The sequence below is a fragment of the Streptopelia decaocto genome (genome assembly GCF_964273445.1).
Source record: "Streptopelia decaocto genome assembly, chromosome: 1".
NCBI classification, from domain to species: domain Eukaryota; kingdom Metazoa; phylum Chordata; class Aves; order Columbiformes; family Columbidae; genus Streptopelia; species Streptopelia decaocto.
This window is the reverse complement of record NC_138663.1, coordinates 62,687,827-62,703,665: the sequence shown is the minus strand read 5'-3', so window position 1 is coordinate 62,703,665 and position 15,839 is coordinate 62,687,827. Positions and strand designations below refer to the sequence as shown.

General features: G+C 46.9%; 1 protein-coding gene across 5 annotated transcripts in view; it reads left to right on the top strand.

The window, feature by feature from the left end:
• The window catches only part of HIPK2 (homeodomain interacting protein kinase 2), a 135,155-nt gene that overhangs the window by 34,559 nt on the left and 84,757 nt on the right, over positions 1-15,839 (top strand). For all 5 annotated transcript variants that reach the window (XM_082044612.1, XM_082044610.1, XM_082044613.1 and 2 more), the window contains exon 2: positions 8,450-9,548. In XM_082044612.1, the coding sequence (XP_081900738.1) occupies positions 8,450-9,548 (1,099 nt within the window). The remainder of the gene's footprint in view (positions 1-8,449; positions 9,549-15,839) is intronic.

Genomic DNA, 15,839 nt, shown 5'->3' with positions numbered 1-15,839 from the left:
CGTGCCGAGATCCTTCTTTTTTTCAGTTCTGCTTTCAGGATGCAACTCTCAGCAAGTAACAATCAGAGACAGAGCTTGTGGGAACCCAGAGGCTCTTGCATTACAGATGTTTGGAGTTAAATATAGGGACCTACACATGTGCTAAACTGGACTACAAGGCAAGCCCTGGCCAGTTTCATATTTACTGCTCGGGCTACCTGTTATAACTCTCCAAAGGGAACTTTGGGTGCTGTGGAAATGCCGTGGTTAAAGTTTGTTCCACTTTCACTCCCTGGAGGATATATGATGGGTGGGGGGGAGGTAGCCAGGCAGTCCTACATGGCACATTGATCTGAGTACCTGCTTTCAGCCTCCCTCCGCTTCAGAATGGGGAAGCCACAAAATGTTCCCTGGCAGCTTGCTCTTCCCACTCCTCTGGCCATACTCAGCACCTCAGGAGCTCATTTAAGGACAGTATTATACAAACCTCAGTGTGTCATGCCTCCTTTTGAGTGGTGCTGCAGGTGTTACCACGATTTCCAGCTCTTTGAGGAGATGTGGTGCTGCTCGTGGTCCACACAGCAGCAGCTCCAGCCGGGCACCTGGCAAGTGCCTCAACTCTGCTGGGCCCCTCTACAAGACCCTTGGGAGCACTGAGATTTTGGTTGTAAAACTTGTCCCTGACTTCTTCAACAACCACTTTTCTAAAACATCGTTAGACTGTGCAAAGGGTCCTTTGCACTCTCATGCAGACCCTTCAGATGCTGACATTGCCCCTGCCTTTAGCATTCATTGCCTCATTTTGCTCTTGAGACTCCAGAAGTCATCACAGGAGGTGATGGCTTCACTCCCTGGCTCGGGAGGATTCTTGCTCAGTGAAGTATGTCCAGCAGCGGTATCCGTCTTCTTAAGACACCAAGACCTGCCAAGGGCACATTGGACTTCCAAGTTTCTTACATTATGTCTGGAGACCACTTTGACATCTTAGTAGGGTGTGTGCAGTGTCATCTCATGATTTCTGTGGAGGTGACCGTCTTCCTGTCAGTTTTGACAGGTATGCTGAAGGGGGTTTATTTACTGGGGTCTGGCTCTGTTTTGTCAGGGCTGTAACCTATTGAATATATTTACTTGCTGCCTTAATTTGCTTTCCACTCAAGGGACGCTGAGGTGATCTGGAGAGAAGTTGTTTTGCACTATCCCAACTGTGCTGGGTTTTCCCCAGGAAGATATCAAGGGGTTGTCTTCCAGTTCAGGGGAGCACAGACTTGACTGCTGGACCTTCTCGCACCAGGATCTAGAAATTAGTGTCAGGTCCAGTGTCTGCAGCATCTGCAGGGAGGTAATGGGGCAGCCTCTGGTGAGGTAGATTTTAACCTGTGTTCTCAGGTGTTGCATCGTTAATTAACTATAATGTGAAACATAAACTAGTCACATGATTCACTGAGGAAATCCGTAATATCTCTTGTCATTACTGCGATTCATTATAGTGGGAGATGGAGGTGACCCCGAAATAATTCGTCGCTGAATTGTAATTAAGCGTTTAAATGTAAGTGTATGTATTTGTCCCTGAGATTTTGCTTCACATGCCTAAAAACAGGAATATGTCAGAGGAGCCCACAGCTTGTTACTCAGGCTTGTGGGCACATGAACCCACATCAAAAGGATGAATAAGAATTGCGATGTTTCTAGATTACAGAAGATGCCTAATAGTAGGGATTTGTGGCTCTGTAGTGGATATGGAAGAGTGGAGTTTTGTAGTGATGAGATGTGAAATTGTGGTCACTGAGCACTGAAGGAAATGCTTGATATTTCAGGGACTCGACTCCTTTGTCTATAGAGACAAAATAAAAGACAGCACAGATGGTTCAAAGGGAGATCTGTGGCTGGTGATGCCTTGTATTCACTAATTCATAAGAGTTTGGTGTTTCAGATGATTAGCATGCTTATTTAAGTGCTTGCCCACAATCCAAATGCAGCTCACATGACATTGTCTAGTGACCCACCAGATGTGATGAGCGTGGATGGATGGGGCTGGAGCAGCCTGGATGTTTCCAGGCTCCAGTGCAGCGTCTGGCCCAGGGTGGTGCTGCCTTGTTTGGTCTGTGCAGGACACACCAGGGCTCTGGGCAGTCCATTTCCCACAGAGCTGTTCCTGACAGCTCTTACCTGGTGTGGCAGGATGCTTCCAGGAGCACTGGATGCAGCGAGGACAGCACTGTCCATCTCACAGTCTCCACACGTAGCCCTGGGAAAAGAGATGCTGCCCCTACAGAGACCGTTCACCAGAGAGCATCCATCTCCCACCACCCCCAACACTGGAGATGTCCTGGAGTGGGTGTGTGCCATCTCACCAGCCTTCAGCCTGCGTCGGTGCATGGGCACTGAGCCCCGCGACACTTCCCATACCACCGCTCCCAGTGCCCATGTGCAGGTGTGGTGGGGCTAAAGACTCAGGGAAGGGGGAGGACAGACTGGGCTGTCTCAGAGGAAGGTCTCCCCAGGATTTTTCTGGCTGTGTCCTCCTACCCCTGGTCAACTGAGGTGGCTTTCAGTACCCAGCAGGGAAATTGCCCCAGATTTAAGGAGTTAAGAGGGAGAGTGAAGAAGGGAATGAAGATGGTTTGGTGTGGGAGGAGATAGCAGTATCCCGAGCCACATGCCAGAATAACCTGCTCAGGGCATCATAGGGAACAGCTGCCTCATGCCCAAGAGTACTAACAGAGGTCCTGGTTGCTAACTTTTATCCTATCTGTAAAGGAAAGTTTTGGTGTGGAGTATGAAATAGTAAGCAGGGTTGCGTTGCTGATGTTATAAATGCAGGAGAGGGATGTGTAAGAGGGCAGTCGGGGTGACAGGGGAATATAGGGTGTGAAGGTGATTGTGATCAGAGCTCCTGGCCATCACACTGCAGTGGGAGATAGGCTTCTTGGGGGGGGTGTGGGGTAAAAGGATGCTTGGCTTTGTTTGGTCAGTTTTGATTATGGCTACTCTGTGCATTTGAAAGTCTTGCTTTTTCATCTGGCCAGGCAATGTGGATCAAACACAGCAGGTTGAAGCTGTGTAAAGCCAGGTCTGGAGCACTGCAGGGAACAAGCTGTGTGACATCTATAAGAACTGTTTTTGTGCTACATAAGCATTTAGGAAAGTACTAATTAGGACGATACAGTTTTACTAGCAGGACAGGAAAAGCAGAGCAGGAGGGCAGGGAGATTTTCACCTGGAACGAAGGCTCCCTTGACATCTTCTGCTCACCAGGAACAGGAAGGAGCTGAGGCTATTGAGGTCTGAACTCCACTTTGAGGTTGTCTCCAAACATTCGGGAGCATAGGGGAAGGAATTTGTGTAGCCTCAGGGACATAAACTTTAAGGAGGTTCCAAGAGCACAGTGGTAGTGGGGACAAAGCCTCCAAAGAGGCCACACAGAGGCCGATGTGAGGAAGAGTGCTGTTCTGGAGACACACGGCTATTATGAAGGTGCAATACATCAGCCATACTTAGCAGATCCCATTTTCATTGCCACCTTAACCTGGGTGTGCATATGAGTTTGCAGGCTTGTGCCTCTCTGGGGAGAACTGGAAGATATTTATTTCAGGAGTGTCTTGCGTGCATCATTTATATGCTGAACACACGCCATGTGCTTTCGACGGCATTTTTCAAGCAGGCACTGTCGTTCTGGTGGCAGTCAGCAAGCAGCCGCTGGTTACAGTGCACTGGCAGCTCTGCAGGTACTGCAGAAGGTCTTACTGCCTACTTAATACAGGGCAGGGGCTTGGTCTCTTGCCACCACAGAGGCCAGGTTTATAAATCAGCAGTAAGTGCTAGGAGTAAAGTAGAGGAAAACATCAGTGACTTTCAAACTGTTCCTTCCGTAGTCCCCAAAGTGTATTTTTTGCCCTTTGGGGTGACGTGGGTGGATAGGGAGCGTTGCCTCATTTGCTTTCCTGAAACCTGCTGGAAGTACAAGTGAGTCGGCTGCGTGATTTGTGTATGCGTGCAGAAGAGGGCCATCTGAATTGTAAATAGCACCTGCTAAATTATTATTAAGTGAAAGCTGACGTGGGAGGAGTTCTCAGGAAAAAAAAAAAGTCAGGTCTTTTAATAAAAGTCATTCAGACTCTTTTGACATTGTCCCCTGGCTGCACACCACATACTTCAGCTCATGTGGATGCTACAGAGTTACATGAGTCGTATCAAGGACAGGGGAGGCCCCATTAAATCCAGTTACTGTCAATTGTGTGAGAGCTTTAAATGGCTACACTAAAACTCATTATTAAAGAAGGGAACTATCAATTTTATTTAATGCATAGTGCCCAAGCTTGATTCTGCTCCCAGCCCAGAGACTCACTGTGCGCAGGGGTGATATAAAAATTAGTCCTGCACTCTTCAGGGCTTGTATTTAGCTGTTGCAGAGTCCTGGCTGCAGCCCGGCTGGCTAACTGGGGCTGCAGGAGGCTGCCCCGCATCCCTCTCAAGGCAGGGACCCAGCCTGAGCCCAGGATGGTTCAGTCCATCTCACCACTTGCTTTCATCCAGAAGAAGCTTTTGCCAGCACAGGTGGGGCTGCTGAGCCAGGCTTTGCGCAAGCAGGTGTGCTCAGTGGGCATGGTTGCTCATCCTGAGCATCCTCACCCTCTCTGCTGCTGTTGGAGGGCAAAAAGGAGAGGAACCAGAGGCCAGCCTCAGGCTGTCGCACGCAAAACATGGCAAGGTGTCTGCTAGGACCTCCCTGGGTCAAAGGGAGGTAGCAAGAGACACCCAGCCTTGCACAAGAGTTTCCTTGGCAGACCTGAGTTAAAGAGGACTTCTCCCAAGTGGAACTGCCTGTCCCTCTCCCTCCATGCCCTCTGCTTTTCTGAGACTCCAGGAGCAAGGATGCTCCTGCCCCAGAGACGGGCTCTGGGGGATGCTCAGGGGGCATCACTGTCGCAGGGCCTGGATCGCCGTGTTACTGACAGCTTGTTTCTGATCACGGACTTTGTGGCAAGCCGTTGTTGGCCTACGTAATCAAAAGGCTGAGGCTGTAAATCATATTACAGGCTGTAATGAGGAATTTGATCCCTGCAACAAACCATCCAACTTCTATTCACATTAATTACTATTTCTGCTATTGCCATGAAGTAAAGATGCATTTTTTAAGGAAAAAAAAAGAAAAAAAAAGGAATATGCCACTAGCACAATTTGATAGTGTCCTCAGGAAATTCAGAATTTAGGACTGTGTTTTTCTCACATTAGCTGCACAGGCAAATTTGCAATAAAAACATCTTCGCTGCAGAAGCCTTCTTTTCACATCACCAAGCTGTCGATCAGCCTGTAATTTCTTGGTACTGGACTATACTGAAGAGGTGGCCAAGTTATTCTCCTTACAACATGTGCCCCTAAAACCTGAAATGTGAAAAAATAATTTTGGATGGAAGGATGAACATTTCATACCTTTTTTTAGGGGAAAAAATATTTCTCCTGCAATGAGATTTAACCTCTCAGGAGAGTAGAAGTGAGAGCAGAGAAGTCCAAAGTCCTCCCTGTAGCTGCAAGACAGACCTGCTTCCTCCATCCCCTTCAGTTTTGGGCTAGCAGTGTGGATCAGTGTTTGTCCCCGGTTCCTGACCCCCTTCTGAGGCTGCCAGCAGCGTTGCAGGGACAGCAAGGGACTTGTTGTTGATGTGGAAACCAGACCCTAACAACAACTCGTTTCACCAAGGGACACAGGCGGCCGTCTGACGTTGACAACGTTGAGTGACTGCTGACCTTGTTTTTAGCGTCAGCTGATATCAACTGGAGCCCTGCCAGTTTGCACCAGTTGAAAGTCTGTCTCTTAATGGTGGTGATTATCCTGATTTTTACAGCAGCACTGAGAAAGTTGAAGCTGCTGCGCTTCACATCCCTGATTTTAATTTGGGGTGTCTGAGTTTTCTGGTGTTATCTTTAGAGGAGCATGTGAGAAGAACCTCTCTCCTTCTTCTGCGTCAATCTTTTTTTCTGGTTTGATTTTGTATGAAAAGATATTGCTCAAGCACACCGTGGAATGAAAGCCATAAAGCTATAAATTACACCTCTGCTAGGTCCACAATATGTTACCAATTACGTCTGCTTTATTATTCACGTCCAGGGGGAAAACATACATCAACCCAACCCCACTCTCCAGGCAGGTCGGTACTGTACTGGAAGGAACACCGTGACTCTTCTTTATCAGTGGAAAAACAAACAGAGTTTTGGTTCGCTCACATATGATATTTGTGCCCAGCATGCCAAGTTGAGTAATGTTGCTGCAGTTCTCTGAGCTCGCTGCGTGCTACACGATACAGCATTCGTGGCAACGTCATTGCTCCATGGAGGAGAGGGGAGAGAAAGCACTTAGAGGGGCAGGGAGCTTGGGAGTCCTGAGGACCTAGTGTCAGGGACCTTGGAGGTTGCTGCCAAGGAGATTGGTGGGGGGAAGTTAATACAAATTGCAGCAAATGGCATCAGAAATCACATTCAAGCCAGGGGCCATGTCTGCAAAGGAGGACACACCGTGGTTTGCAGGGCTTTGTTGCTAGAGTGGGGTTAGTGGGGTTCTGCATTCCATGTTCCAGCAGTGTGAGGGTTTCCCCATGTGTCCTGATAAGGGTTTTCTTCTGCATCTGCCCTGTCTTCAGAAGTTCATCACTGCGGCAGGGATTAAGGTGGGAGTGTTGAAGCAAGCCAGAGTGATTGTTTTGCTGGTTACTTCTGTGTAGCTGTGTAGGATGGTTTTGGGCTCATCACAGTGCCCCTCTCCTGAGCAGTTCCTGGGCTTTGGGTTGCTGGGAATGTTGGATGTGTTTAGGTGTGTTTGCTTGACCGTGCATTGGAAGCGTGGAGTAACGTTCCTTTTTTTCTGTATGAGTGTATATATTTATGCATGCACATGTGTGAGTGTATGTCTACACATGAGCTCCAGAAATCTTCTGAAGAGCCACATGACTAGTGGAGAATGAGTTTCTTTTAGGAGGGGGAGCCGAGTGTTAAATTCTCTCAGGTCTCCCCTTGAAGAAGTCATCCATGTGCACTGCAGAGTTTGTTGTGGTTTTGTCACTAAAGCATTCGTGCAGCTTTTAACTTTTTAAAGTTGAAAACAAGTCAAGGTTATGTTTTTGCTTAATAATTCAGCAACGGTGCCAGCTCAGCATATTGTCTTTTTCTTCCCTAGTCATTCTGGTTTATTAAAAAGAAACACTGACGACAGGCAGAAGAGTGAAGGAGGCTGTGCCTTTCTGCTTTAACTCCTGCCGAGGGCTGACTGCTTCCCCAGAAATCGCCATAGATTTGTGCTGTTCACAATACTTTTGCCCCAGTGGTGCCATCCCTACCCTGGGCAGGGGAAGCTGGCAGCAAGTCAGAACTTAGATGTCCACTTCTCGGTGGACGTCTTTTTTTTTTTCTGAATAGGAGTGTGTTCTGATTCAATGGAATATTACTCAGAATCCTTCAGTAAGTCTGTCTCAGTCATACTTTATTTTCACTTTGGTTATGAGGTTGCGGGTTTCTTTTTCTGTTTGTTTGCTAGGGTTTTTTTTTAATAAAGATGTAGAAGGCCATTAACTCTTCTAGAACCAAAGAAGCTTGCAGTACAACACATTTTTTTCTTTTCTTAAAAATTAAAGTTATATTATGACCTAGTTCTGCCACATGCTAACGTGTACATTTGCTTCATTAACAATGCCGTTCATTTCCAGGGGATCTGCTTTCTGGTAGTGGTATTGTCACTGTGAGTAAGGATAGATGAACACAGTTCTATAAATCTGGGAGAACTGAGAGCACAGAGTGAAGCTCATGTTAAGTAACTCCCATCTCCAGTGTCCCTGAGCACAGACCAGCATTGTGCACGATACCCACACGCAGACTTGGCACGTAACCTGAAACATCAGCTGCTGCTTCTGTCCTGACTCTGCAACTTGTCCACGCATCTCCATTTTGTCATCATGGTCTATCATCTCCGGGGCCTATCCTGGCTCTCTGCAGGCCAGAAGCTACACAGTGGTTTTATGGAAATAAACAGAGGACTTAAATCAGATCCACCAAACTGTTTAGTGTAGGATGAGCCCGAGGATTTGAGATTTGGCCTCCACAGGCAGAATACTTTGCAGTATTTGACATCGGTTCTTCCTGAAAGCTAGATATATTCCTGGAGACAATGGGAATAAGTGTCTCTTTAGGCAGAGGAGGTAAAAATAACATTTACATTCCTGTTATTAAAAATGAGAAGAGGGAGAGCAAGAGAGCAGGAGTCGTTGTTGTTGTTAGTATAGTTCAATCAGGGGTAATGATTTATTTTAGAGCATAATATTTTATTTGTGTTGAGTACATATTTCTGGCAGAACTTGGTTTTTGTGTGTGTGCATGTGCTGTATCTGATGTCTCTATCCCAGTTTCCCTTCCTGCTATGGAACAAACTAAAAAAGCTGTGGAGGGCATCTTGACACCCTGGTTTCACTCTGATGTTGTATTGCAGGTATGGCCTCGCATGTGCAAGTTTTCTCTCCTCACACCCTTCAGTCAAGTGCCTTCTGTAGCGTGAAGAAACTGAAAGTGGAGCCGAGTTCGAACTGGGATATGACTGGGTACGGCACACACAGCAAAGTCTACAGCCAGAGCAAGAACGTGCAGTCCTCCCAAGCAGCCGCCGCAGCAGCCGTCAACGCCTCCCTCCAGATCCCCAACCCCAGCATCCCGTACGAACAGACCATCATCTTCCCAGCAAGCACGGGGCACATCGTGGTGACATCCGCCAACAGCACCTCGGGTGTGGTTGCAGTGTCTGGGCAAACACTGGGCGGGCCACACAACCTGATGCGTCGCAGCACTGTGAGCCTTCTGGACACCTACCAAAAATGTGGACTTAAGCGCAAGAGTGAGGAGATCGAGAACACGAGCAGCGTGCAGATCATTGAAGAGCATCCGCCAATGATTCAGAACAATGCCAGTGGGGCCACTGTAGCCACTGCCACCACCTCCACGGCCACCTCCAAAAACAGTGGCTCCAACAGCGAAGGGGATTACCAGCTGGTGCAACATGAGGTGCTCTGTTCCATGACCAACACATATGAAGTGTTAGAGTTTCTTGGCCGTGGAACCTTCGGACAAGTAGTCAAATGCTGGAAACGTGGCACTAATGAGATTGTGGCTATCAAGATCCTAAAAAACCATCCTTCCTATGCCCGGCAAGGCCAGATTGAAGTGAGCATCCTGGCTCGGCTGAGCACAGAAAGTGCGGATGACTACAACTTTGTCCGTGCATACGAGTGCTTCCAGCACAAGAATCACACGTGCTTGGTGTTTGAAATGTTGGAGCAGAACCTCTATGATTTCCTAAAACAAAACAAATTCAGTCCCTTGCCCCTTAAGTACATTCGACCAATTCTCCAGCAGGTAGCAACTGCCCTAATGAAGCTGAAAAGCCTGGGACTGATTCATGCTGATCTCAAACCAGAGAACATCATGTTGGTAGACCCATCCCGACAGCCATATAGGGTCAAGGTCATAGACTTCGGTTCAGCTAGCCATGTGTCTAAAGCTGTGTGTTCTACCTACCTTCAATCCAGATATTACAGGTAAGAGACTGGGCTTATGGCATATTACTGGGATAAATGTTTTACCTATGGGAATTTTCCTACATTCCTGTAAATAAGTGGGAGTCATCCCTTAATCCTAAACTGGGATGGCTCTTTGAATGGCTGTTGGTGATAGAAAAAATTGTATTTTTACCTCTTGGAGTTTACTTGCATTGAAAACCATTGTAAATAACCATAAACTGTTGTAAAAACAGAGTTTGCCTGTTACAATTTAGAAACCCTTTCAATTCTGCCCGTATTTCATTCTCTCTGGGACCACTTCCAGAAGAGGGGATGGATCTAGAGAGTTCACATTTCCTTTCCAGGTCAATGCAAGTAGGTTCTTGGTTTCAGAAAAACCTTAACCTAAACAATCCATATTTCAGCAGTGCCTTCCAGTTTTTATTCATATATGAAACCAGAGGCTTTACAAGAATAAGGTTGGCCTGCAGGAAGACTCTGTGGATGCAGAAGATGCATTGTCTAGTTGTAGTTTTCACACAGGCTATGGAGCTTGCTAGAGTCAATGAGAGTATTCCGGTTGGCTCCTGTTGGCTCTGCTCCAGGTGAATGGGCACCTTGGCCGGGCTAGAAACACCTTTCTCCGTGTGGGAAGTTGACGGTAGGAATGAATGAGTATTTTCAGTTATTTAGTGTTGGACTGAGGACCTGCCGTGAACTGTCTATTCCCACTCAGAGTGCTTTTAATTACAGGTGTGTGATGTGCGAGGATGGAGTTCTAACCTCCACGTAGGTGTGCACAAAGCCAAATGTGTGAACCAGGTATTTCCCTCTTCAGTCTGTTGAACAGTTTCAGCAAAGCAGCCTATTCTTATAACATCCGTGGATGGGCATCCTCTCCCTCTGTCTTGACTCCAAGACACAGAGTTGCTCTGTAGATGCTCTCCTCAGATCCTCTCTTTGGTACCAGTGAGCTTGATTCAACATCCCAAGAACCAAGAAAAGCAATTCCACTGCTACCTCAGGGCTGGGGGAAATAGCAGGGGCAGGGGGGAAGGGAATTTGTTTTTAGATGACAGCTGAATTTAGGAATGTACAGGTCATGTTTTTGTTGTTGTAATACTGTGAAATAGGGGCGAAGAGGGAAAATGTGATTCTTCTTGATGACTGATTTAATGAAAATCAGTCCTGGCAGCATCCACAGCTCATCAGATGGGTTACAGAAAAGCAGGGTAGCTGCTCTGTTTGTAAACAGGAAAGAAATCTGGCTTATATGTGGGGAGGACTGGGGACAAAAAAAACAACACGAGTTGTTAACAGGCCATTTTCCTACTTCATAAATATCACAGTGAAAAAGAATACCTGAGCTCTGAGCTTGGGAAGAGTTAATTTCCACAGGAACAGGAACTTTGACAGTGTAGCACTGCAGCAGCTGATTTTTATCTACTTGTCCTTTGCTCTGAAGGAGGCCAGAAAAAAATCCCCAACCCGAGTTTATACCTCAGAAGAGGCTTATTAAATGAAATATTCTACCTGATGACAGTCCCATCCTCCAGGAGAGACATGTTTCTGTAGTAAATATGCAAAAGCTTTTAGGGTTGCAATTACCTGGCAGACTAGAAGAAAAAAAAAGGAGATAATACAGGCATTTTGTTGTTGAGTTATCTGTGATTCTGCATTAGCAGCCTAGGTCCCTAGCTGAAAGACAGAAGGGGCAGCCAAAATGAAATATGTGACAGAAAGCAGAAATGAAAGAGAAAAATGGTTCATTCTCAGCGACAAACAAGGAACATTTCTGTGGCAGTCTCTGGGGAGGAAAAGGCTTGATAAAATTTGCTTTTTATATTTTAAATGTTATTCCTGCCCAGTCTGAGTTTGCAGTTTCTTAGATAATAAGTTCTGTCTGTCTAATTCCTGCCTTGTTTTCCATGCCTGAATTGATGGGAGGAGGGGGAAAGGGGCAGCAGCTCACCAGGAAAAGAAGAAAAAAAGAGAGAAAAAGAAAAATCTCGTTGGGTTGAATTACATCAGCAGGGGGGTGCTGATGAAGCTAAATTCAAGTCATGAGGAAAATTTATATTCTTCTTCATTTTCTGATGGGGAAAAATACAGCACAGAGTAAAGACCCATTCCACTCCAAAGAGAAGGAACTTTCATGCTAGGGGAAACATAGGGCTTTATAAAGATTTCATGTGTCTTCCATTTAATTTACACTTGTTTTGCTTGCTGGAGTATAAAAGACAAGGGGATGACTTCAAGAAATGGCACATTTAAGCTGAACGTGAAGGAAAAGCTTCCTCAGAGTAAAACCTCTCAGACTCTAAGCAGGCATGCCAAAGAAGTGACAGAAGCCCTGCACCCCATGCATTTAAGGAAAGAGCCCTGGGGAATATAATGTAGAGGTCGGCTCTCAGCTGGAGGTTTTTTATCACAGGCTTTTGGGAGCAAATTCCCAGATTGTCCCCATATTTTATTAACAACTTGCCTTTTTTTTTTTTGGTTGTTGTTTAACACTACGCTCAAGAATGTGATGGCCAAATCCTTTCAAATGAGAAACGTTGTGTGGGACCCTGGCCATTCTCAGAGCAGTGTAAGGCCTTTCCTCTTGTTTTAAATGATAGGCCTATTTTCTTCTCCTGGAGGTGGAAGACAGAAGTGTCTTTAAACAAACTCAGTGCTCTTTCTTGACACGAATCCACATAGCCATGTGCCATGGCTGCCACGTGTAATGTGCTCTGAAGACAAAACGGATCCCTCAGCACAGTTTTTTGTGTAAGGAACAGTGGGCAAACTTGGTACTGAGCTGCAGGGGCCTCTCCGGGCACCCCAACATCTGCAACATTTCTGTCCCACCAGGGATATTTCTGTCAGGCTCTCCGGAGGGATTGCGACAGTGTTGAGGTGGTGGGGTGGGACAGAAGGTTTTAAAAATGATCATCAGAATGTCTTCAGTCGAACAAAATTTAGCTCCCATCCCTGTCAGAGGACAAAGCCTCCTCCTGGCTGGGTCTGCTGCCATAACTGATACTCTATAGATTCTTCTCCCTCACTCCCGTAGAGGGGCCTGAGAGAGGCAGGACATGCTAGGCTAAGGTGGGCCTTGCAGGAACCTCTCCTTGCAACCAAGAGTCCCCATCTGGGAGGGCAGCACTGTCACATCCCCAGCGCTTGCCCATGCCTCTGGCAAAGGGGATGAGCACCAGCCAGAGCCTGGTGGGGTGGGGGGACAGGCACATGTTGCGCCCTGCCACTGGCTCCGCACCGAAATGACAAAGAATTTCACAGCCATTGTGAGAACTTAAAGCTCCCAGTCCTGAGTCCTTTACTAAAGGGGAATGACGCCAGAGCAGACTAGGAACCAGGGGTAAAGTCCTCTCACCCACCCAGCCCCACAGTGGTACATGGTCACCTGCATCAGCCCCAGTGGCTGCGCAGCTCTGGAGCTTCTCGCCAGCGCTGGTGGGCTGGTCAGGGACTCTTCCACCCCATCCCAGTTTTGTTGGCTGCCCCTTGTGCTGCTGTTCCACCCAAGTGAGTGATGTTTTCAGTACTGTGGTGGTGAGAGTTGTCATCTAAAAGGGGGAGTGCTGTGAAAAGGATTGCTCTCCTTCCTCTCACCCGTCTTCAGCTTGTGGTGCAAAACTCACCGATGTGCAAAGCGTTTCTTGTGTAGCATCCTTAGCCTGTGCGTGTAGAGCCTGGCCGGTGGCCATCCAAGCATTCCCCTTTGCTTGGGCCAATGGTCCCAGCCTTCCCCCCAGTCACCACAGTCCTTTGTCTTGTCACTTATCACTAGCTGAGTCAGCCTGGGTCTGATCCCTTCATGGAGTGACGTGGTAACACAGACATGGTCTGGAAGTGCCTGTGTGAGGAACCGAAGCTGCAGGTGGAGGGCTGTTCTGCCCAGCTCACAGTGAAGGAGCAGGGCTGGCACTTATAGCCAGACGTGCTTAGGCTAGAAATGAAAGCCGGTTCACAGAACAACCGATCAAAAAGCTGTGACAGCCACTGCGTCACAAGGTATCTTCATGGGATTTTATTTTTTCCTTTTTTATGCTGCAGTTTGAAGGGGAGATCATTGAGGTAGGCTTTGTGATCTCCGTTTTGCAAGAGGTCAGAGAGATCCCTTCTGGGTTGCCCATCCATGTATGAACAGCTTCCCAGGAAAACACACATCCTGAGACATGCAGGACTCAGGTGCTCGCTCCATGAGAGCCCACACTCACACACCCAGGGGGAAGAAGGGGTGCTACCCTCTGGGAGAGGGGGTGTTTGGGGTGGTGGGTAGAGCTGCAGTCCTCCCTTGCTGGAGCCAGAGCGTTCCCTAGCATGGCGTGGCAGCGCTGGGATGCTCGGAGCAGGAGGGCTTCTCTTGGGGACACTACCACTACGCTCTCTTGCCCTCTTGGCTTTTCTTTGCTGCTGAGCTCAAACAGCTGCTGTGTTGCACCCCAGTGATAACAGCATTTCACTAATTAATGGCATAATCACCTTATGAGATTTAAGTCTTTTAGAATTTTCAAAATATTGGAGATATAAAGTAATGGCTGTCAGCCCTAAACTATTAACTGCTAAATGTAGTTCCTTGTTTTCAAAAGGCTTTAGTGTGTGGCGTGTCTGGTCATGGGTTGAGATGTCTGCTTTGTAGGTAAGTGGCCTTTGATGAAATGTTTGGATAACAGAGAATGAAGCTGAGTATCAGTCTGAAAAGGTGTTTATGAGTCTAATTTCAGGCTCCACAAGAAAATATGAAGGCATAAAGGCCTATGCACATGTTATCTGCTGCCCAGAGTGCTAATTGGAGTAAATAGTGAGGTTGTGGGCAGTTGTGTTTTTAACTGGGGTCCTGAGGGACGCAGGGGGTTAAACTGGATCTCTCATCTGTCTTGCCACACGTGGATGTCGTGCCATCGCAGGTATCAGTGCTCTAGCTGTGCTGACAGGGAGCCAAAGCATCACAACCTCTTCCCAATTGTGTGACTCAGAGCGTGCGTCATTCTGGCCAAAACTGCCCTTTAAATGAGGCAGTAGTAATGGCAGCAGGGATAGGCTGTGCTTATTAGTTTACTCAGTGAATTGGCATCTGTTATGTCCTTGTATAACAGTGCACTTATATTTCAAAAACTTCCGCCATTCCGGATTTGCAAAAACATCTCTATCTCAGACTTGACTGCTTTTGCAGCCGTGGGAGTCTTGTTGTTCTGCCAGGCTGTTCCAGTCCTACCTGCAACATTCACTGCTTTACTGACTCTGCCTCTCCAAGGTAAAGAGCAGGTTAGCTAGATGGTTTGAGGAGGAATGTTTCTTCTGGGGACTGGAGTGAAACAACCAGGTTCATTGCTGAAGTCTAAGCTGGGGTTTCATTTAGTGATGATCAGGCCTGATGGGACTGCAGGCTTGCAAAAGAAGCGATACATTGTAGAAGACTTTGTGGAGGAAAGCAGACTTCAGGCTGTACTATTTTAAGCAGTTTTTCATTTCTCTCCCAAGGATGTTTGGAGTTTGGATGTTTTTTTTTTTTCAGAACCAAAATTCAGCAGATTTTTTTTTTTTGGCAAAACCAACATCAGGATTAATTGAATCTCAGTTTCACCAAGTTTGGGAAGGAACAGACATTCAGCTGAAACGCTTTGGCTTTGTCTTATCTCTGTGATAATCAGTCCAGGTTGTTTTTTTTTTTTACAAAACAAAAGGAAAGATAGTTCTTCACCAAGTTCCTTTGTGTATATGTCACCCCAGAGCAGGGATGGTAAACCAGCATTATGCCCATAGTGCATCCAACAGAAGATACACACTGTATATTCCAAAATAACTCCTTTTCTGGAGTCTAATTTATAAGAGAAAAGCCAATATTTCAGCCTAAACAGTCTCCTCAGACCAGAGTCTCCCTAAGGTTTTCTCTGGTGAAACCTTCTTACCTTTTCCCTTGGTGTTTTTTAGTTTGCTCTGAGCAGACCCACCATCTCCTCCTTCATCTTGTCAGGGCTAGCAATCTGCCCCTTTCCCTGTGACACCGCAGCATCTCCTTGCCTGGCTTCGGCATGGCATGCAGGCCTCACTGCGAGAGGAGCCCTATGTCCCTCTGTGGAGTCAGAAAGGCCGTCACAGGAGGGCTTTATTTATTTATTAACCAAGTGTGTAAAAATACATCCAGTTATGTGCACCCAGGCCCAAGAATATTTGTAATGAAGGCCTGTTTGCAAGGAACCTGGCAGAGAGGCTTTCCCCAGCAAAGAGAGGTTGTCTATGGCCTGATGAGGGGGAGAAGTCTTGCGCTGCTTCCTCTTGGGTCATCCATGTCTGAGTGGTGAAAAATCAAATATCTCAACT